General features: G+C 42.8%; 1 protein-coding gene across 7 annotated transcripts in view; it reads left to right on the top strand.

Annotated features, from left to right (window-relative positions):
* Window positions 1–20,967, top strand: part of RREB1 (ras responsive element binding protein 1) — a 121,489-nt gene that overhangs the window by 36,639 nt on the left and 63,883 nt on the right. For 3 of the 7 annotated variants that reach the window (XM_051612418.1, XM_051612420.1, XM_051612419.1), the window contains exons 2-3: window positions 8,603–8,973; window positions 20,142–20,261. In XM_051612418.1, coding sequence (XP_051468378.1) covers window positions 8,943–8,973; window positions 20,142–20,261 — 151 coding nt within the window. In that variant the 5' untranslated portion in view covers window positions 8,603–8,942. The remainder of the gene's footprint in view (window positions 1–8,602; window positions 8,974–20,141; window positions 20,262–20,967) is intronic. The other 4 variants (XM_051612421.1, XM_051612422.1, XM_051612417.1 and 1 more) reach the window with 2 other exon arrangements.

Raw genomic sequence — 20,967 nt, 5'->3', positions numbered from 1 at the left:
GAAGAGTAACTTCAGCTTTTGAGTTCTTTTTCGCGTCCTCTCTTATGTGAGAGAAGAAAATAACACAACAAACCTAGAATACCTGAAAAATGGGGAGAAAGTCTGCCTTCTTGTAGGCCTCAAAGCTGTAATGCGGGGGCCTTGAGATCTGGGAAGGGCAAAGTGGATGGGTGACTGCAGCTATAGGTATATCGATTGAGTAAGTTAGCTATTCATTATCATAGCTGATAATCATCAGCAGTAGAGTTTTTTCCAGTGTCTTCTGTTCTTAATGTCTGTTGCAATATATATGGTAAGAAGGACCCTGAATAACCTGGTGAAAGTCAGGCATCCTGGTGTCCCTTTTACTCCAGACCAAGAGTTAAGTCAGATCAGCTCTGTGGATAATGAAGCTGGCAACCCAGTCCTACATCTTGAGTGAACATTTTAGTGGTCTTGTCTACCCCTGTGTTTGTCTGCTCTTTCACATGCAAAAAACACATGGGGAATGTGTGACTGTTTCTCTTGCAGTGCTATGTACAGGTATAGAATCGCTGGTTGAGGGGTTTTTTGATGTAAGATGAAAACTTTGTTCTGGTACATATAGTTTGTAGGCACTTCTGTTCCATATGGAGTAAGGGTAGCTTGAAAGTTGTCTGACAAGATTGCACACCTTGCCAAACACGCCAGTCTCCTAAATAAAAACAAAAGCCCAGAAGTTCATAAATACCTGTGCATGTGATGTAAACAAACTTCCTGATGCAGGGGCCATGTAGCCCTCCCTTGCAGACCACAGCTTGCACTGGCACCTTTGTAGCTTCTGTTGAAGCTAATGGGTCTCTTCCATAAAATGGGCCTATTAGCAGCAATTCATTAGCAAGACAGGCCTTGATTTATAATGAGCCCTTAAGTGTAATTTGCAATAGCCTGCTGACTGTATCTTACTAAGCTGCTGTGGGTACAAGAGGGAAACAGTTTGAGGCTGGAGTAATATTTACCTTTGCTTCCAATCAGGAGTATCTAGAGCAAAAAGGAACATGCCACACCTAGGATCTCTAGAGTTGGCTTTTCTGGGAACTTCAGCCACGGGATGAAATATCCCCAATGCTGTACACGCACGGTGAAGGCGGCTGCTGTCTTTAAAAAAATATATATGAAAATGGAACTGGAAGTTACTGCAAAGCTGCATTGGCAGGTATCATAGCAAGGAAATTTTTAGAAATGAGATGTGAAAGGTTTTACAACAGAGAGTATCTGGGGATACTCCCTGCCATTTTTTCATTTGCTTTGCTGAAGTGTCAAAATAACCTCTGGTTTCTGTAGCTATGGCTAGCAATTAATCAATTACTTCAGGGATTTGTTTTGATTTGATTTTATCATATACAGTGTGTATATATAATATGTAATATAATGTGCATTTTAAAACTGCTTTTTGCTTGATTATGGAAAGGGAAACTGGAAAGAGTATTGCAAGGTCTTTAAAAAGACACTTGATGAGAATTATTTATTCATATTAAGCACCTCAGAGCAATTTTGAATGGCTCTGTCTTCCTCTGTTTCGAGAAACTCCTCAAAAATGAAAGAAAAATTCCTTTTTTATTTGTTTTCCAAGAGAGAAAAAACATTTTTAAAATGGGTAAAACAGTTTAGCGATTCGTATTCCATTTCCTGCAGACTTCCCCCTCCCCCCTGAGCCCAACCACTCTTCCCCTCTGCTTTTGCCCACAGAATTACCGTGTAGCTAATTTTAGGAGGTGGGTTTACAGTTTTGTTTTAAAAATGCTGCAGTCTCCATCGCTGGTAATCCACCAGGTGGAAGCAGATGTGTAGTGTATCTGTAGATGTGTTTGTAAGTCTCAGTTTGTGCAGAGGGGGTTTCTAAGAGGGCAGTGTATGTGAAAGGCAAGGGAATTCTCAGCAGTGTAATACCATCAGTAAAGCAAAAATTTGCAGTTAACCACTAGCTGGATTCGTTGGTGGTTTTTGTTCATGTGGTGGGCTGGGTGACACTGTATTAGCCAATTCTTCTGATGGATGGTTAGAGATCAGTTGCCTGGCTGTTCTGAATTACAATAGGGAGAAGGCTATTGGGGGGGATAGGGAGAATAAGATAGGAAGTGGTTTCTTAGAGATGGGTGCTCTTCTTGTGCTAACAGAAGTTTTGGTCTATTAGCCTTGAGTGTGCTTTTCTGACCTACAAGCTCATTTGCAGCTAACTGACATCTTCCTTCCTTCTGCCTGCCTTCTTGGTAACCCCCTGGCATCCCTGTACTTCTCTGCTCTGGCAAAAACCGGCATCTTTGAAGTCTGGGGAATATCCCTTTTGTAGTCAGCCCTCACAACAGTTTTGGTTTCAGTGCATCTTTGTCTGGAAATACGCTACAAATGTTAAAATTTTTTATTTTGCTTGGTTTAGGGATGGGTGGGAGGGCAGGGGCAGTCCACACAGGTAGCTTGAGGGAGCTCTAAGTGACTCTCCTGAAGCTTCCATCCAGCCAGTGAATGCTCATGGTCCCCTAAAGGCAGTCATTTGGAGAGGGGCTGTGGTCTCCAGATTTACACTGCCTGCTATGTTTCATGTAACAGAAACACTGTGGCTATGCACTGCTGCAAGTTTTTGTGCTGTCCTTCCACAATTTTTTTGTTGTTTCTCTGCTGATCTGTTGCACTAAAATTCATGTCCCTGCTTGGCAAACTGTGCTCTTAATAACTTAAGCTTTATTTATAGGGCAAAGCCAGGTCAGTAAGACATGTTGAATATATATTGGCTTAAATAATTTTCCTTACTGGCTAGTACTCTTTGAGCTTTGCTTAATTTCTGAGCATGTTACAAAAACAATCAAATTGCCTAAAAGTTTAATGTTCCTTTCTAGCTATACCAGTGAATATATTTGTATTCTAAATCCGGAGTTGCAAAACTTAGTCCTCTACTTGCATTTGGTGAGTGTTAGGACAAAAATAAAATGGAGGAAGAGCTGTAAGAAACTGCATCACTTAAGGCCCAGTGGGAGCTGAGGGTTAGAAATGCTCTGAGAATTAATCAGTTTACTAGAGATTATGATAATACAAGGAAATGATGGTATTGCAATAAGGTTTTCTTTTTTTTTCTTTTTTTTTTTATTAGTAGCAGAAACTTTTTGAAGTGAGCAAGATAAAGCCTGGGAGCAGAAGTGGCCTGGAGGGGAAATGACCAAGACCAGCTTAGAAATGAAGAGAATGGTGGTTTAGCAGTGCTGCTTCACTGCATCTTTGTGTAAAACTTCTTTCTGTCTTCTGGAGAGGGGAGAGAGAGAGATCACAGCCCTGTGAAATCTGACTTCTTAATGCTGTTTTGAGTAAAGCAAAATAGTTCTGGGCCTTCCGCTTTTATTGTGGAGTGAGGCTTTTAAACAGGGAATGCCAGGCCTGCAGAAAAGTGACTGTAACCACAAATCTGAAAGCAGTGTGTGTCCTTTCTTGTCATTTTTAACAAGCCAAAATTTTGCAGAAATTTGCCCAGGCAAACTTTTGATCCTGCTGTGCCCCAGTGCAATAATTATAATGCAGAAACAGCTGGTGGGTCACGTCTCCAGCCCTTCGCAGTGTTATGACTTGCTACCTACATTCCATGTTTAGCTTTGAGCGATCAGATGGTGCAAGCAACGTGAGCTAGCAGCGCCTGAGGACATGCAGCCAGGCAACACGTCCTTTCCCTCTACAGCTTTGGTTTCCTTTCTCCACTTCTGTCCCATCCCATCCCCTTAAGGTGATGCATTTTAAAATAAATACCAGTCACTCTCTGGAGGGGGTCAGCTGCCTGTGTGGCATGTGTGCTATTCCCACTGTGGTGTATGTTAAGTCCAAGGGCCCAAGGTTTGTAAATATTGTTACTTAAGTAGGTGAGGACTACAGGTGAGCTGCTTGCCCTACTTACTGCGGACTGGAGTTGTGGTTGGTACGTGTGGTGGCACATGGTGGCAGGCTGTTTCAGCATTGTTACTGATTTGACTTAATGATACATGAGTTGTATTGGTGGGGTAAATTTTGTCTCTTGTCATGGGGACAGGGTGATTTACAAGTGTTTCAAATAAACAAAAAAGTTGAAAATTATGCTTAATTCAGCTGTGCAAAGACTGAAGGAGGCGGGGAGGGAGGAGCATATTTTGGACTTGTGTTTGTTTTGTGCTTGGCACTGTACAAAAGGTACACCCAGGAAAAATTGGATAGGTAAGCAGAAAGTTACTAACTCATTGCCTGGAATTGGTCTTGCTCTCTTGCTCCCCTCTTCCAGGGATGTCATGGGTAAGGTGTGGTGCAGAGATTTTAATTGTGGTAGTTTATTTTATTGGGAACTTATTTGCACTGGGTTTAATTGGAGAACTGAACTTCAGGTAGACTTCTAAATAGCAGGAGTGTTCTTCATGGCAAAGGGTTGCAAGTGAGGTCTGAGCTGGAGAGGAGGGAGTGAGGAGGAGTGGGAGGAGGGAGATGGGAGATGGAGCTGGCTGTGGTTTTGTTCCACTACATCTTTTCATCTTTCCCTGGTACTGCAGCACCACGGGAGTAGAGTTACCGACAACATTCTTGCTCAGGTCTCTCATCCCTCACTCAAATAGAGGGTGTAATTTGACGATGTCTCAGCTCCCCTGTGTGAAGGCTGTTGATGAAACTTTATGTGTGCACATTTTTAAGTGAAAAAACAAAAAAAAAAATCCCAAACAAATGCAAATCCCACACCAGATCAATTCCATGATCCTGAATTGCTGTGTGGTTGTACAAATGCTAGGACTGGCATGAGGCCGGTGGGAGAATGTGTGGCCAGAGCTGCAGGGTGAAGTGAGGACTGGCAGTCTGTCCTTCTGAATGACAGCCATGGCTTACATCAGGTTAAATCAGTCTGTATACTGCAGGCTGAGGCGAAGCAGAATGGATTAAAAAATAGGTTTTCACTTCTAGCCTTGAGTTTCCTCACAACTGCACTTCTCTGTCAGCTGGTGGAGGGTATATGTATTTCTGCATCTCAGCTGCCGTGGAATACGAGTCATCTTTTTACAGGACAGTTATCACAAACTTCACTATTTACTGAAGTTTTCCATATTTGAACTGCTGCGTCCACAAATTTCACAAATAGAGTCTGAATCTGGATTTTTATCTCCTTCTCCATCTCTATCGACTGTTAGTGGCTGCAAACAGGTTAACAGTGGGGCCTGCTGGGCTGCTTAATGGGTGGCCGCCTGGCACTGCCTTTTGGCTGATGCAGATCTTTTCTGCTGGCCAAGGTTATCTCCCTGCTGACCTTGTAAGCCAGAACTCAGTCTCTTGGTGGCACAGTAATTTTGCGAAGAGGGGGGGTTGGGGGTTTGAAAGAATTTGTAGAGGCTGGAATATCCTTTCTGGTTTTATAAAAGCCTTTCTTTATTTCCATCTTTGCTCTGAATGAGAAGAGTGCCGTGATGTTAAGTTTGTAAATTTGGATAGGGTTTTGTTTGAAGATACTTTTCCTCATGAAATTCACTGTTTGGAGACTCCTGAAATTTAGCATGGCAAGAGGCTGGTATGTCACAGCTCAGCTTCAAAGCCAGCTTTTGATACTGTACTTTCTCAGTTTTCTGCTCACCAAGCACTGATAACTTGCTGTATGTGAGACATGGCATCTGATTTCTTCTTAGCTGTAGCCTTTCACACCAGAACGTTATTTTCCTTGGTTGTAATTAGTTCAGTTTTCTGGACTAAATATGTTTGCACACTTTTGGGATGAAGAGGGACTTCTGTTAGCTGTGTAACAGAATGAGACACGAAGATTAATGGGAGAGTGGGGAGAGAGGGAGGAGTCAAGTAGGTTTTGCCTTTTTTCTAGAGGCATCAGCAGGCTCCTCCTGTAGTGAGGGAGAGCATAGTACATCGAACCTAAAGACCTTTAAAGTACATGCTGAAATGGATGCTGGGAAGATACAGTACAGTGCTTGGGCACAACTCCAAGGCTCCCAAGGCAAGTAATATTTAAACAAGCTGAACAGCCCCTTTAGGCAAGCAGCAGGAAATCCAGCACTGAGCTTTGTGTTGTTGCATGGTCAGCAGAAGATAAAAGCTCAGGCTATGCGCTGGGTTTCCCTCCTATCACTGGATGGCAAACTTAAGAAAAGATAAAAGAACAGGGGGTCGTCGTACTGAAAAGCATTCCTTCATATTTTAGGCTGTCAAAATACTTTGAAATACACTGGGCCTAGTGTCAGTCAGAAACATGATCATTGGGAGCTCTGGTGTGTGTTGAAGCTTTTACATCAGTTGGCAAACGAAAGGTGAATTTGAATTCATCCCTCTGCTGAAGCAGAGATACCTGTTTAATGCAGGCAGGATTGTGCTATGCATAGGTGCCTCACCACGAGTCTGACAGTGGGCAGGAGCTTCCCAGAACTTTTTTAAAGACCAGGATGCATAATGGTGGGGCTGCTGCTGACTGGGGATTTTGTTCTGAAATGCAACTACCCTTCAGCCATATATAGCCTTTCCAAGTCCCACTTTCTGCAGCTGATCTTGGCTGGGGACTATTTTAACAATGAGGAAGAAAATTTAAATGAATGAGATTGCTATTTCAAGTTGTCTAACCATTATTTACTGTATTCCTCCTTTCCACCCCTCCTTTTTTCCTGCATCACAGCACTAGTGTCTTGTGAAAGAAAATGCTTCAAGAGCATTTGTTACCAATTTAGCAGCAAGTACGTGCTCAAATTTGGGATTTCTGAGATCTGTGTGTGCCATATGTAGGCAAAATGTAATCTTTCCTAGTTGCAGGAGAAGGGAACAAACACAAATTTAATCTAGTGAGACTTATATTTGTGCAGCCTTTTTGTTTTGGTAAGACGGTTAACTGTCCTCCCTAGGGTGCCTAATTGCTTATCATGAACTAATCAGTCCCCTGGGTATATGGAGGAATGAAACACTGCCAAGATAGAGCTTGTGACTTCCCCCAGAGGTGTGATAACCCTCCCAATTACTCCACCCTTCAGGGAGCTTGCTTACTGCTGTTTTAAAGACCTTGTTACTTCAGAAATTGTTCATGTTTAGAGATTTTAGGAAGTTTTAAGGTATTTACTGAGGAAACTTGGAACTTACCAACTTTCATACTTTTTCTGTCAAATCTGTATTTAGTAACGTTTCAAGTTTGGTAAGAAATATGCTGAACATGTTGCTGCTGCCACTTCTGTGTATTAAAGGCTACCTCCATAGCCTCCGTGGCTTGCCAGACCCTAACAGATGAGGAAAGGGCCAGTTCATGTCTTCAGCTGTCAGTAAGCAGGGATGGCAAAGTCATCTACTTCAGAAGCCCCGTTTGAAGTCTAGATGAAGGAACAAGTGAAACAAATCTGGTGGTGACTCTCATGTAATTTTTCGTAGAATGATAGCTGCACATTACCATGTGTGAAATGAGTGGGTAGATTAAGAAAAGTTTTTCACCTTACAGTGAAAAAATAATTTATTTAGCTGATGTTTTTTCTCCTAGTTTCTTTTTCTAACTCATTGAAATACATAGAGTCTGCTCTCCAAGTTGACACGGCTACCAATTTCTTGTATTCTTTTTAATCTCTATATTGAAAAGTTGAGCTCTGTCAGACATATAAAATGTACTACAAAACAAGAATTTCTGAACTGGAAAAGGAAAATAGATCCTGCTATTTAGTATTGGAGTGAAACTGCAAGTTTAGTTTTTGAGGTTTTCTTTGACCTTCACTGTATTTCTGAATGGACATGAATTTTATTACAAAGTTTGGACTATGGGATCTTCTCAGTTGGGTAGAAATACAGGTTATTCCCTTAAAGAGTTGTAACCTAATCAAAGAGCAATATCAGATTGTTTTGTTGTTTTTTTTTTTTCTACTCTTTTTAAAACACTTTAGGTCTTTTTCACCTTTAGTCATAGAGTAGATTCTAAGTGAGTTCAGCAAGATTAATGTAAATCTATATATTGCCATTGTATGTACTGGCTTAAAACTGTAAAGCAAGGTGATTTCATTTTTAGAATTAAAATAAAGTGGTTGTGTGGGTGTGTATGTACATATGACTTGAGAAAATGTTTAGGTGGAAACATCATTCCTCAAAAGAAGTATGAATTTCAGTATCAGAAGTCTGATTATGATACTTTGATGTTGCTGCGCTGTGTGTGCATATCTGAAAATGATTAGTTGGGGTTTTACTGGCAAACTGTTTCTGTCCTGCTGCAGAAATTGGGGTGAGTGTGAATGGATGCACAGGCCACTTGGTCAATTTTTATTTGATGTTGTTAATTTGTCTCTGTGGTGAATACTTGCAACTACTACTTTACCCAGAATTGGGTTGAACTTATCCATAATTCATACTGGTTTGTTTAAGGCTAACATTTCGCTATATTGCATGTCAACAAGAGTCAGCAGAGGGAAATGAGTTTCCCTTTTCATAAGTGAGTGGTGGGAAGAATTGTCTTATCATCTGTTTGATGGCTATGTGTGAAGCAGTAGTGGTGGAATTGTTTTTTTGAAAGAGGAGGGTGGTTTTGGACTAGCAGCAGACGTTTTTGGCTGGAGGAACAGCAACTTGAAACTTCACTTAACTGAAGAAACCTGTTCACAATTTTGTCTGTTTTGTTGTGTTGTTTTTTTTTTTTCCCCAGCGTTCCTGAAATAAACTTCCTGCAATTCTTTGCTGTGTGCAGGTGTCCAGACTCCCCTTTACTCATGGTCGCCTGTGCAGCCCGTCAGGCGACTGAAGGCTGTACCTAAAGTTCTACCGACAGTGCAGCGCACTGCAGTGGTCTTGATATAGTTACGGTGGACACCTTGTGCGGCTGCGGGCTGTAGCATCCCCTCCTAGTCCGAACAACTGAGTGTTGCGTTCCAGGAGTCTACACGTGTGGAGGACTGCCTGGAATAGAAAAAGGAAAGCTGCAGAGATTGTAAGCTGCTGCTTGATCCGTGTGACTGTTGTGCCGAGAAGCATCAAAGCTTTGCTGGATGGATCCGACAACTCGTTGCAGAGTAGAGGGTCAGTCTCACTGGTTATTTGTGGTTATTAACCTTAGTGGATTTAAATTTTTTGGGTCTGCTTTGTTTTTGTATTTTTCCCTGCATGCATAAGAGGATTGTGGTCTCCCAACCAGAATGCTCATGTTCAGGAAACTTAAGGCTGTTCCTACTGAAGGGCTTTGAAGATCAGCAGGCATTTCCTTCAGGGTTTACAGCATTGCTGGAGAAGCCAGTTGCTGCAGAAGTCTTCAGGCCTATCCACCCAACTTTGGTCATTCCTTACCTCACCAGCACGTGGATTATGATGTTTGCAGACTGTCTAAGCTCCGCGATGACCTCCATGGATTCCTCATGAGCTTTTACAAGGCCTGGCCTGTGTATTTTGCAAAATCCTTAAGAAATGCCTGCTAGGCTTTTAAAGTCCCAGGGCAAAAGATATAATACAAGGAGTTTGGAAACTCAGCAGCTGAATATGGTTGTGGATAAAGGGGTATTTGTGTATGTGCATATGCAATTCTTGTTTTAAAAAGACATATTTTTCAAGTCAGACAGAGACACATCCTTTCTGAGGAATCTTCTGGTACTCATCTGATGAAGCTGAGGGACTTTTGAATTCCATAAAAAATTGCTGATCAGGGTCCCTGTGCTCTTTTTTTGCACACACATTGCAGTCTATGAAAATTAGCAGATGCTGTTTCATTTTGTGCAGGAAGCACCTCCCACAGGTTAGTTTCATTGTGCGTACTTAGAAACAGAAAAACAGAAAGAAAACTCCTACTAAAGAATACCATTGGCAAGTAGAACAGCTGTTCACATTTTTCCTAGTGGCTTTCCTGTGTGGATCTTAACTCAGAGAGGCCAGCCAGCATCATGTACTGCTGTAATTAATTTACCTAACTAAAACATGAAAGAAATGTTGTATTTCAGAATGTAGAGTTTTGCAAACAACCCCAATGTTTACCTGCCCAGTTGGTATAAGCCAGTGAGTGTGCTCACAAGACTGTGGCAACTTGTTTGCCACTGATGGGAGAAAGATGTTTCTTTCAAGGCTGGGTTCTCCCTTCACCTGGAGGAAGCAATAAACCTCAGTTTGAGTGATTTGTGGCACTCTGGCATCTATGGGAAATATGTATTTAGAATAACTCCAGGTAAAATTAAACAGCTAGCTTCTATCTCTTACCTCTGGTTCAGAACAACAGGAGAATGGCAACCAATGGTCATCTATGCTTAATATCACATGGAGATGATGTAGATAGTGAATATCTATTTCTGGTCCTTAGGAGATGGTGTGAGATGCTTGACTTGAGACCTGTTTGTGCCTCATACATTGCAGGGTGGTTTTGGCTAGTGGATCTTCTCAGGGTCTGCCTGCTATGGAGATAAGAGCTAGGAAGGAGTGCTACAGTTTATCTTGCTCATGAAAAAGTTGTGTAGCCTCTTTGGATATTGCCGTTGGAGGCTGACATTACAAATACCTTCTATTGAATGGGAGAGCAATGGTTTGTACATCATACTTCTGAATCTGTTTGCTCCAGCTCATCTCTCTCTTTCCTTCCTGTGGCATGTGGTTTACTCTTTTAAAATTTTAAGCTAAAACTCTCTTATTTAAAAAAAATACATATTTTTAGGGGATATGTGTCTTTCTAAATGTTTCGACTTGTCTTGGATTATAAATTTTGTTTTCTTTGTTGTTTGGAGACTGTGATGGGGGAAGAGTTTCTGTGCTGACCAGAAACAGAATACAGGAAGATAATGTTGTTAACAAGGTGGGGGAGAAAAGAAGGTGTTTGTTTAGAGAAAGCCTAGTCACTAAAGCCTGTGGAGCAGAGGAACCCTGCTGATAACAAAGATGAAATAGTCTGACTCTTTCCTAACTTGAGAGGAGTGGAGCTTTGTAATAAATGGCTGCCATGTGGCAGCTGTCTCCCAGCTTCGTGAGCCTGGCGGTAGTTAATCCTGTCAGCAACTCATGCTCCCTGGAAAAGAGCAGCAAGAAGAGCTGCAAACTCTTGAATCATTCTCTCTACAAAATATCTTCATGTTGAATCTCTTTCTGCTTAAAATTAATTTGGTAATTTGGTGGAGGTTCTCTTTAAGTAACATTAGGGTGCAGCTGTGTTGGCTTTTAAAGAAAACGTTAGAAATGTACTCAGATGTTGCAGTTCTTTTCCCTCTTTTAAAAAGAAAAAAGCCATTCTAGTTTTGCAAGGTGTGTATTCCAGGGTACAGTGCATGCTGTGTAACGAAGGGATGCTCTGTGTTGTGGTGTTTCCTGTGTGTTACGGAATTACAGGTTGAGCATCCGAGATCATAATAATCCTTAAAAGCTTGAGGCTTATCTATTCACTTTTATTTGCTTTTTGTATTTTGCTGAGCATGTAATGTTTCTGTCCTTTCTTCACAACCAGAAAACTATAATTTTGACTTAAATCAAAAAAAGAAGTTTTGAAATTTTTGTGCAGTAATGTAACACCATCAGATTTTTACAGAACATAATGGCTGACAATTCCTGGCTACTGCCAGGAAATTAGTTTTAATCCTTGCAATTTCTACTCCTTCCTCACGTCATGCATCATTTCATTGCATTATCTTGCTAGGTGTTCAGTGGTTTGGCGTGATAGGTGGTACAGTGCTCCAAGCAGAGAGTGTGCTGGCATCTCCTGCAAAGACAGGCAGTTGGGCTGGAAAGGATGCACTGGGGACTCTGTGGCAAGCAAATTGATGCTGTCCCCCTTGGCTTGCCTGTGCAAAGAAATTTGCTACCATGTGGATGCAGTTAGTGTGGTGAAACGCCATGTGGGACTTAGCTAATCTGAAAGGAAAGAGTCTTTTCCTGGTTTAGCTTACCGTATTTTCAGAACAGTTTTTGTAAAATTGCCTGTGCATTTAGGGCCTTTGTGAAGCTCTCTTTAAAATCTGCCCCGGAGGAGACGTTTGCAACCAGGGTACTGCACAAGAAGCAGGGCACTAGAACAGGAGATTTTCTGTATCTTTTTTTTTTTTTTTTCCCCTTGGTGTGATTCATCCCGTTTTTCTCTAATCCCTGCCGAAACCATCCTGTGCACGCACACAGCTCTGGCTATGTATGAAGTGCAAGCATCAGGGCTGAAATGTTTGCTTATTTCTCCTTCCAGAGAATTGCTTTAAATCTTTGCCTTGAGTCCTGGGCCCAAAGCTGCCCGTGGCTGAGCTGCTGGCTGTCAGGGCAAGAAACAGGGATGGGGACAAGGATGTGAAACAGGCCCTCCCTCCCCAACAGCTGCAGGCGCCAATTGCCAGCGAGCAGCCCAGCCACATGGTTTTGTGGCTTTTCTTCCTCTCATTATTACTGTTCCTTCTTGTTTCCCTGATGCTTTGTGGAGGAACAACTGGACGGATTGTCTCCTTTTCGTGTGGGTGCCTGGGCATCTGCACAGCCAGTTGGTATGGCACAGGAGCCCCTGTTCTTTTGGTTACACCAAGGGCTGTTGATGGCAGGCTGGGGCTGTGCTGCTGCACAGATGCTTGCTCTTGGCCCACCTTAAAAGGACAAGACATCCCGTGGTTTAGACTGGCCGTATATTGTTGAGGATGTCAGCATCTCCGTCACAGCTACCCAGCCAAGCTCAGCGTAACGCTTCACCCGCCCTGCGTCCCTGCAGCCTCTCCACAGTTGGAGCTGAAGGGTGCTGTAATTCAGACTCTGTAGTGGGGAGGTGGCTGTTCTTCTCTGTTACTCAGAAATGTTTTCCATCTGGCTGTCCCAAGTGCAATCTATCTAGCACACTCCTAAGACTTCTGGAGAAGTATCCTGCTCCAGCAGCAGTGTTTGCTTTGCCATGTAGGTGATGGGACATCAGTCTATAGCTTCCCCCTGCTCTGGGTTTTAAGTTAACTGGGTTTGGCAGGGCAAAGCAAAAAAAGAAAAAAACAGCAACAAACCCACAGAGCTACATTTTAGATTGTTTCCTCATTTTGCGTCTCTCATCCCCTCTCACTTGTCTGAGTTGGCAGCAGCAGCAGCTGGCAGCAGAGATTTTGTGTCCTGGGACTGTGCTTCCCCTGGGATCGCTGGGGCTTCCCTTGAGCAGGCATGCCTGCTCTTCCTCAGCGTGTTGGGAAGGGAGACATGAGCGATGGAGGTGCCCACTGGTCCTCGCTTTGGTTCCCCCTGCTGCTCCGCTCTCGTCATCCTTGGCTTCTTCAGGGGCCATGTGGGCAGTAGCAGTTTTGGCAGGTGGTGTGACACCACTTGCCCAACCCATTCCTGCCTTAGTGAGACACCTCCATCCCACCTGCTGAGGGAAGATTCTTCAGGGCCTGCTCTTTCCAGTCCCTGGCTCTGCTCCAAACTCGCACCCTCTCCCACACTGCATACCAAGGCCATTCCCTTGCCTTGTGGGTTGTGAGCTGGTCCTAGCCCAAGGGAGAGCTGGGGTGGCTGGACTGGGAACAGCTGATTGGTGTGGGAGAGACCCCAGGCCGTGCCCCTGGGAGCACCACCCTGCTGCTGTCAGTGCCAGCTTTACAGGGACGCAAAGGGACTTTCTTGGGTCACCGCTTCATCTAAGGCAAATAAACTGGAGTCAAAGCCAAGAAACACATCGACTTCCTGGAACTCTGCAAGCCGTCCACACAGCTGTCCCTGCTCCCTGAACACATGCAAAGCAGAGCTTATAAGGACAGACAGTATTGCTTTTGTGTCCCTCCTCAGCCAGTGGGGTGGGTGCAGGGGAGGGGATGTGCTGGGTAAAGCTTAAGGCTCAGCTTGTTGCATGTTTCCCCCTGTGTCGCCGTGGTTCCCGGTGGCTGAGAGGAGCCAGGCCCTCTCCCTGCCAGCCTCCTGACGGCTTTGTGGGCAGGCAAGGATGAGCATGGAGGGGTGTTTTAGTTATCTATGTGGAAAAGAGTGGAGGGACATCTGCTAACAGCCACTTGTTTTATTCTGCCATTGTCCAGACTTAATTTTTTTGTGAGTATCTAAAATTAGCATTCATGACCCCAGGTTTGTTAGCTGTCTTCCAATCTGTCTGCATTTTGGTGACAAAGGCTTTCCGGAGTGCCAGGTGCTCACCCACAAGCTGATACAGACAGTGAGGATGAGGAACAGATCATAGATACTTCTTTGTTCAGGGCAGGGAAGGAAGGCTAAGGCATTAGAAAATCTCAAAACTCATCAGCAGCTGTTGAGCCTAAATGAGGCCTCAGGTTATTGCAGCTCTTACAGTGCCATGCCTTTCGTGTGGCTCTGCCGTCCTCATGCATGGCAGCTCTGGTCAGGAGCTCGGAGCAGGCTGGGATCACACTCTCTGAGTTGCCTACTGAGCATGCTGGCAGAGACCTGGGCTTTCCTGTCAGGGGCCTGAGGGCTGCTTTCACTCTGGATGCTGGAGCAGCATGTGCCTCAGTTCTCCTATCTAGGCTAGCCAAGACCACAGGCTCCTGTGTGAAGACTGTTCACACAGCACTTGCAAAAGGAGCAAACGTGGGTCCCCTGTTTAAGTTAACCAGTAGACTTCAGGACCAAGGAGATATGTACACATGCATTTTATGTTAAGGCTGCCTGGTGTCTCTGTGCATTGCTCTAAACTAGTTGGACCACATAGGTGAATTTCATCCAGGAAACCCCTGCTTTCCTGGTATGGCATCTCACTGTTACATTAATGTAACTTCCTTGTTTTCCGTGTGTTAAATACTGGAGTATCATGGTGATTCATAGTTGTCATTTACTTAAGGCAGTAGCTAAGTTCAGATTCTGGAATGCTTTAGGGAGAGATGCTTTTGGTTATATCTAAGCCAAAGTCTTGAGGCCCATTAGAGGTCCATAAGTCATCAGAAGGTGACTTCCAAACATACATAAAAACCAAAAGCACATGAACATCCCATCATGCGTGCAGGGGAATAAAACAAGAGGAATACATCTGGTTGAATATTTAAAATTTAGCCTAACTGTTGGGTGTTGCAGCAACAGTGTACAAAATAATAGGGATATACAGGGATCATCTTGTTGGTGTTCCCTCAAAACAGAAGGTGGTCCCTAGCTCAGTTTTAAGGCATGGCCATGAGCATGTGCTTCACTTGTTTATTCTGTGTCTGGGCATATCTGTCTGTCTATGCTTTAAGTAAGAATAGGCACAGGGATGTTGTGGATTTGAAGGGTTATTTCAGGAAGCAAAGTAGTATACATGTGCTAACATAGGTAAAACAATTGTATTGCTAATAGCTCAAAAAGTTGATAGCAGAAGGAAGGTGCTTTCTGTCTTTTAGTGTTTAGAGAGTACCTTCCAAGAGATTTGGATCCTTTTTCTTTTTGTCTTTGAGGATTTGGTATGTTTGGTTTTGTTTTTTCTGAGAGGAAAACATTAGTTACAGGTACAAGTTCAAAACCTTTGGTGTAACACTCTTAGTTTTTACTGAATGCTAGGTGAAAGAATGACCACCAGATACTCCCGTGTCACTCTATTTCTTTTTTATGCTTGTCTTCCTTTCCCTATAGGCTGCTTTGTACTGGCACTCCAGCAGTGGTGGCAGTGAGGTGATGCTGCCAGTATCATTCTCTACACTGGGATGCCAAGTCAGCACCAACACTTCAGTAGCAAGGGCAGAGTTGGTATTTAAAAGGTCAGGCGGGGAAACTTTTTTCCTTTGCCTTGAGGCAGTGGCTTTGAATAGTGTTAACCCTTTTTTCTTCGTATACAACATCTTTTCACCCTCCTTTCCTTCCTGCCAGCTTTAATGCAAAATCACATTCAAAATGTAGTGCAGGTGATTGTGTGCATCTCTCAGGGTGGGAGTGATTTTTTTTTGTGCTTGGGAGTAGTATCACCATGTGCTCTGGGAGTAAAATTTGGTGCTTTGTGTAGGAACTTGTTAGGAGACCGGTGCATCAGAAACAGGAGCGTTGTGCACAATTCTTAGGTGCTATGATTTCAAGGGTAAACAGTAAACTTTTGTTTATTCAAATGTGATAGCCCTCTTTGAAGTTCTGTTCTTGCCTAAATGTATATGCTAGAAGGTCTGGCCTTCATTTAAATGATCCTTGGGGTTTTTTCTACCACTTAGAAAAAACAGTGGGAAAGCTTTGAATAAGCTAATAGTGTTACTAAGATGGAGATGATGAAGGCTCAGGATTCCTGTTGGGACCTTACAGGTAAAAGTGGTTTTGAGGTACATGTGTGTTGGGGTGCACATTACTAAAACTCATTTGTTTCCCCTCCCCACCCACGTTCTCCACTACGTACTACGGCATGTTTAATGAAACCAATAAAAGTATTTGGCTGAGAGTGTTAATCTTTCCCTGGCCCAATTAGTGCATGGCTTCTACTTTAACGTTAATGTGTTTTTTTTTCAGAAGGCAGAACAATGAGCAGCTTTGTGCTAGCCACCAGGTTTCCCCCCTCCTTGCCTGCATTGTGTGTTTCTTCCTATCTATTCCAAAGGGAGAGTTTATGTGCAAAGACAGTGGAACAAACTGGAGCAGAGACTAGTACCAGCTCCCAGGGGCTGGGACATGCCACTCTGTGCTGGTGTAGCAGCCTCTCAATAGCAAGTCAAGTGACTGTGACTCTGAAGACTCATGATTTCTTCTCCTTTCTTCTTCCTTCCCCTGTGGCCCATGTTCTTCTTTTTGCTTCATCCATGATGCTCTTCACCAGAAGGAGAAGCAGCTGTTAACTGTTGGGAATGGTCTTAGAACAAGAAAAATTAAATACAAATAAATACACATAAGCAGAGGGGCAAAGTAACTGTTGATGGTTTCAGCTTTAACATGCAGCGGAGTCACACTTTATCCCAAAGGAGGAAATAGGTCTAGCAAGTGTCTTCCTGTACAGACTGAATGGGAAGCAACAAGGCTTTTTTCTGGTTTTTTTAGCTCTCTGCTTTCTTAGTGACTCTCCCATTAGCTGATTATGTAGGGCATCAGGGATGGGCCTTTGTCAGAAGCAAGGGCTAAAGGCCCCTCGGGTTTCTGTGTGGGATCAAAGTTGCCCCAGTTTCATGGTTTCAGCAACATTATCAAGTGGAGGGGACATGTTCCTGCAGAAGAGCCAGGTCTCTTCATGTGGCTATACAAAGAGGGCTGCTGCATTGTTTGTTTTGTTTTCTTTTCCCTCTCACATGTGTTAATGTTGCTTGCTCTCTCTTTTTTGTCCTTCTCACAGAGAATGACTGTGGCACTGGGGGGTTTCTTCAAAGTAGAAGGCTTCCCTATTTCCTAGAGGCTTTGGTCTGATGTTGAATGCAACCTGAGGCTGCACTGTTTGCCATCCTATTTCCTGTTTGTCCTCTTTCCTGGAGTTCTTTGTTTTCTTTTGGGGAAAGGGAGGAAGAAGGTTCCATCAGCACGACCTCCAAGCAGGGGTGTTTGGGGTGTGATCTGAGAAGTCTCCTGAAGGCAGCCTGGCATAGTTCATCCATGCGGGTTGCTGCTTGTCTGATTCCCTGAGTTTCATAGGTGCTGTGGGAAAAAACCTTCACTTCCTCATCCTCAGTGATGCAAGGGAAAAAAAAAAGGCAAAATAAAAAAAGCTGCAAGAGAATTCTTGCAGTATGTTCCTGCCTAAAGGCGCTCTGCCACGGGTTTTCCCACAGGAAGGAGTGATTTGGCCCAGTATTCTTATTGTTTCTATATCCTATTGCAAATAGAAAGTTAAGCTTCTAAAATCAGTGTGGCTTGCTCATACAGTCGTCTTGTGTTTCAATGGTGCATTTTTGCTTCATTCAAGAGTGGAAAACATATGTAAATAAAAGCATGCAGCAATAATACCTATTTTTGCAGAAATTAGGTTGTGATCTTTTGACTGCTTCCAAATAGGAACTTTTTAATGTACAGAAAACAGTTCTAAAAACAAGATCTGTGACTATACATCTTTGTTTGCATTAGCAGGAAGATGTTTCAATTCAGAATTAAAATAGCTGTTGGTCCAGAGAAATTATGAAAGGCTGTAATGGCATAATAAATAGTTTCCCTCCTGAAAGAAGAACAGAGAGCAAGTTGGCAGGTGTTGCAAAACCAGGAGGTAGATTTGTTAGTGTGTGGATATATGCCTGCCTCTTCTCTTTGTGATGAACGTTTCACGTTTCCCCTGTTGCTAAAAGCAGCACTAGGAATCCTAACTCTAGTTCTCTGGGAAACTCCTCAGCAGTCTTAAAGTTACCTTGGCTGACACAGGAGTGTTCGCAGTTACACAACAGATAGACTTTTTCCGGACTGAATCAGTGGTCACATTAGTGTCCTAGGTATTGACTGAAAGAGGAATTAATAGATTTGCTTTGGAAGGAAGAGTTGTTTTGTTTGCTTGGGATTTTAAGGACTAAAGCACTTATTTTAATTGTTTTAACAGAAATCCCTCCAAATAATTTAAACCGGTCCAACTTAAAATGTTCCTTATTTTTGGTGATACTAAGCAGATACAGCAGGCAACTTAGAAGATTTAGGCCAATCTTGAAAATAACTCTTTTATGCTTATTCTACTACAAATCAAGTCAGCTATCACATGGAGTGGAGGGAGAAGAAATTACTGTGGTGTTTTTGAATGAGATGGAACTTTAAAAAAGATAACAGCCAAGTTATAACAGTTAAAGACTCAAAATACAGATAAAAAAAAAACAAACAACAGCTCCCATCTTTACTGAAGAAAATACAGAAGAATGGGTGCTTGGCTTCACCTTGCATTAAGAAATCCCAGTCTTGCAGGGAACACTAGTGTTTTGCTTAGCAGCAATGTACAAAAAGGAGTAGGGAAGAGTTACCTGGAATTGTTCAGGGTAGTGTAAAAATTGTCTGTCTGTTTTTGAAGATACAGATTTAAAATGGTGTTTGTTAAGAAGTTGATGTTAGCCAGAGCCTTAGGCACTGGACTTAGTTGGGTCGTAAGTTTTATCTCTAGACTACACCACTCGCTATGTCACATCATCTCTGTGCTGCTATGAAGGTCGGCAGTTAAACATAGGAAACTTGAATCTGCTGGTTTTTCTGGCATTGGGTGAAATGAGGAACTGCTTGACATAAGTGGTAGTCACAGAAACCAGGCCCTTTCTCTTTGTTCGCCTCTTGTGTGCTCCAGAGCATCAGTAGTTATTATACCATAGTCACTTATTAGTTACAAATGCTGTTCAAACAGCATTTGAAGATCTGTTATGTGACTGATTTGGATATCATCCTTGAGAATATGTTTTAAAAAGGAGAAACCCTGTTGAGCTAACTGCAGTTCGAGGCTCATGGTCTGTGCTTTCTGAAAAAAGGAGGACCTGTGTTAAATCTGCTGGATGCACTTTGGAAATCTGAGATAATGAAATGTCCACAGCATGTTCATTTCCATAATGAAATAACTGTTTTGCTTGTAAGGTTATAAATTAAAATTATATACATTTAAATTATTAAAAATGGGTCTATCAGTTGTTTTCCATATTACGAATGACCTTTTGCAGAGGCTATCACTGTGGGTGCCACAGGCAGAGAACTCCTCTCTTTCTCACGCATCAATCATTCCCTGTCACCTCTAAAAATTATGTTTAACTGCCTTGTCATTTTCCAACCAGAACAAGCATCCTTCCTGAAACCCTAACGATAGCACAAGTTTGTGGTTTCAGGAAGGGGTGTGGAGAAATTCTGTCAGCAAACACGATGGTTGCTTATGTCTTCAACTCATCTGAAAACCTTGGGCATTGGGTGTTAGGAATGTGCCAAATAGTCCCAGAAACCCCAGTAGTCCTTTCACCACTGCTAGAAGGAAAAAAAGAAAATTCACCATGAATTCATATATCGGAGTAAATGTTAATCCTCCAAGAAGAGAAGGGCGGGGGGCATACGTATGAAGTTTAATTACTTACATTCTTTAGCTGCAGAATAGTATCCTGACTTTTTAACCAGATGTCATAAGCGCTAGTGATGTGCTAGCCTGCTCTTTTCTCTCCTTCCTCTTATTTTTTAGCTGGCTGAGGACTGGGGACAAAGCCAGTAAGGGTTTCCTCTTTCTGTTTGCCCAGATTTCACCACTGGCAGAAGCAGCAGCATCTCCCAGCCTAGTGACCAGCCACTTGTGGGAGCGGGCGCTTGGATGCACTGGTTCTGTTTACATGCTTCTGTCATCAGACCTATGTACCAGTCAGGCGAACCCTCAAACTAATGGGCTGTAGTCTTACTTTCCTGAAATGGCTTCCAGAAAAACTTACTCCATTTCTCTTCTCCCGTTTTCCCCCACGTAGTGCTAGAGGGTGCTGCTGAAGAAGAGGCTGAAGAACCAGACGCTACTATACATATTACACTAAGTGAGGAGACCAGCAACCAAAAAGAGAGCCACAGTCAATCAGGGGATAAAAATGAAGGTAACTGGTTTGGCTAGTTCTGTGTGACTGGATAAATTAGGGCATTGATTTGGGCTTTCAGAAACATTTCTTACCTGTCCGTACCCATTATGTGTATGAAGAGTGTAATATACATTGAGCAGAAGTACTGTGTATACATTTCTTCCCCCATCCCTAACCTTTATCTCTCTGAAAGGTATAAAATAGGTTCAGCAGACGCATGAGCACATATATATTCAGCCACCACTGCAGGCTTCCAAACTAAGATTTTCTTGGCTCCCAGTAAGTTGGCACCACATTACTTAGCCTCAAAAAAACACCTGTTTAGAATGCTCAAACTTATCTTCCAAATACAGTATTATACAGAGATCAAATGTTCACAGACAAACATGTTCCTCCATGTTCATCCTCATATCCTCTTGTGTTACAGTGACTTTCTCACAACACACATTAAGATTCTGTGCTCTCCATCAGAGATGAGAGAGCAATAGACTTTGCAGGGTATTCCTTTTTGTTTGGGGGACTTCTTTTGGGGAAAAGGAGTGTTTAGTTTGAAAGCATTTTCCTTTTCAAACTTGTAAAGAGGAAATCAGAAGGCCTTACCTGTGTGTTTGATGTGTCTATATGTTGATAAACCAGATATGAGATTTTAGGTGTTTTTTGAAATTGTTATTTCAGACAGGAGCATCCCTGCTACAAACAACAGAATGTGATGGAGAAATATGAA

Source organism: Apus apus, chromosome 2 (assembly GCF_020740795.1).
Source record: "Apus apus isolate bApuApu2 chromosome 2, bApuApu2.pri.cur, whole genome shotgun sequence".
NCBI classification, from domain to species: domain Eukaryota; kingdom Metazoa; phylum Chordata; class Aves; order Apodiformes; family Apodidae; genus Apus; species Apus apus.
This window is presented reverse-complemented; position numbering and strand designations above follow the sequence as displayed.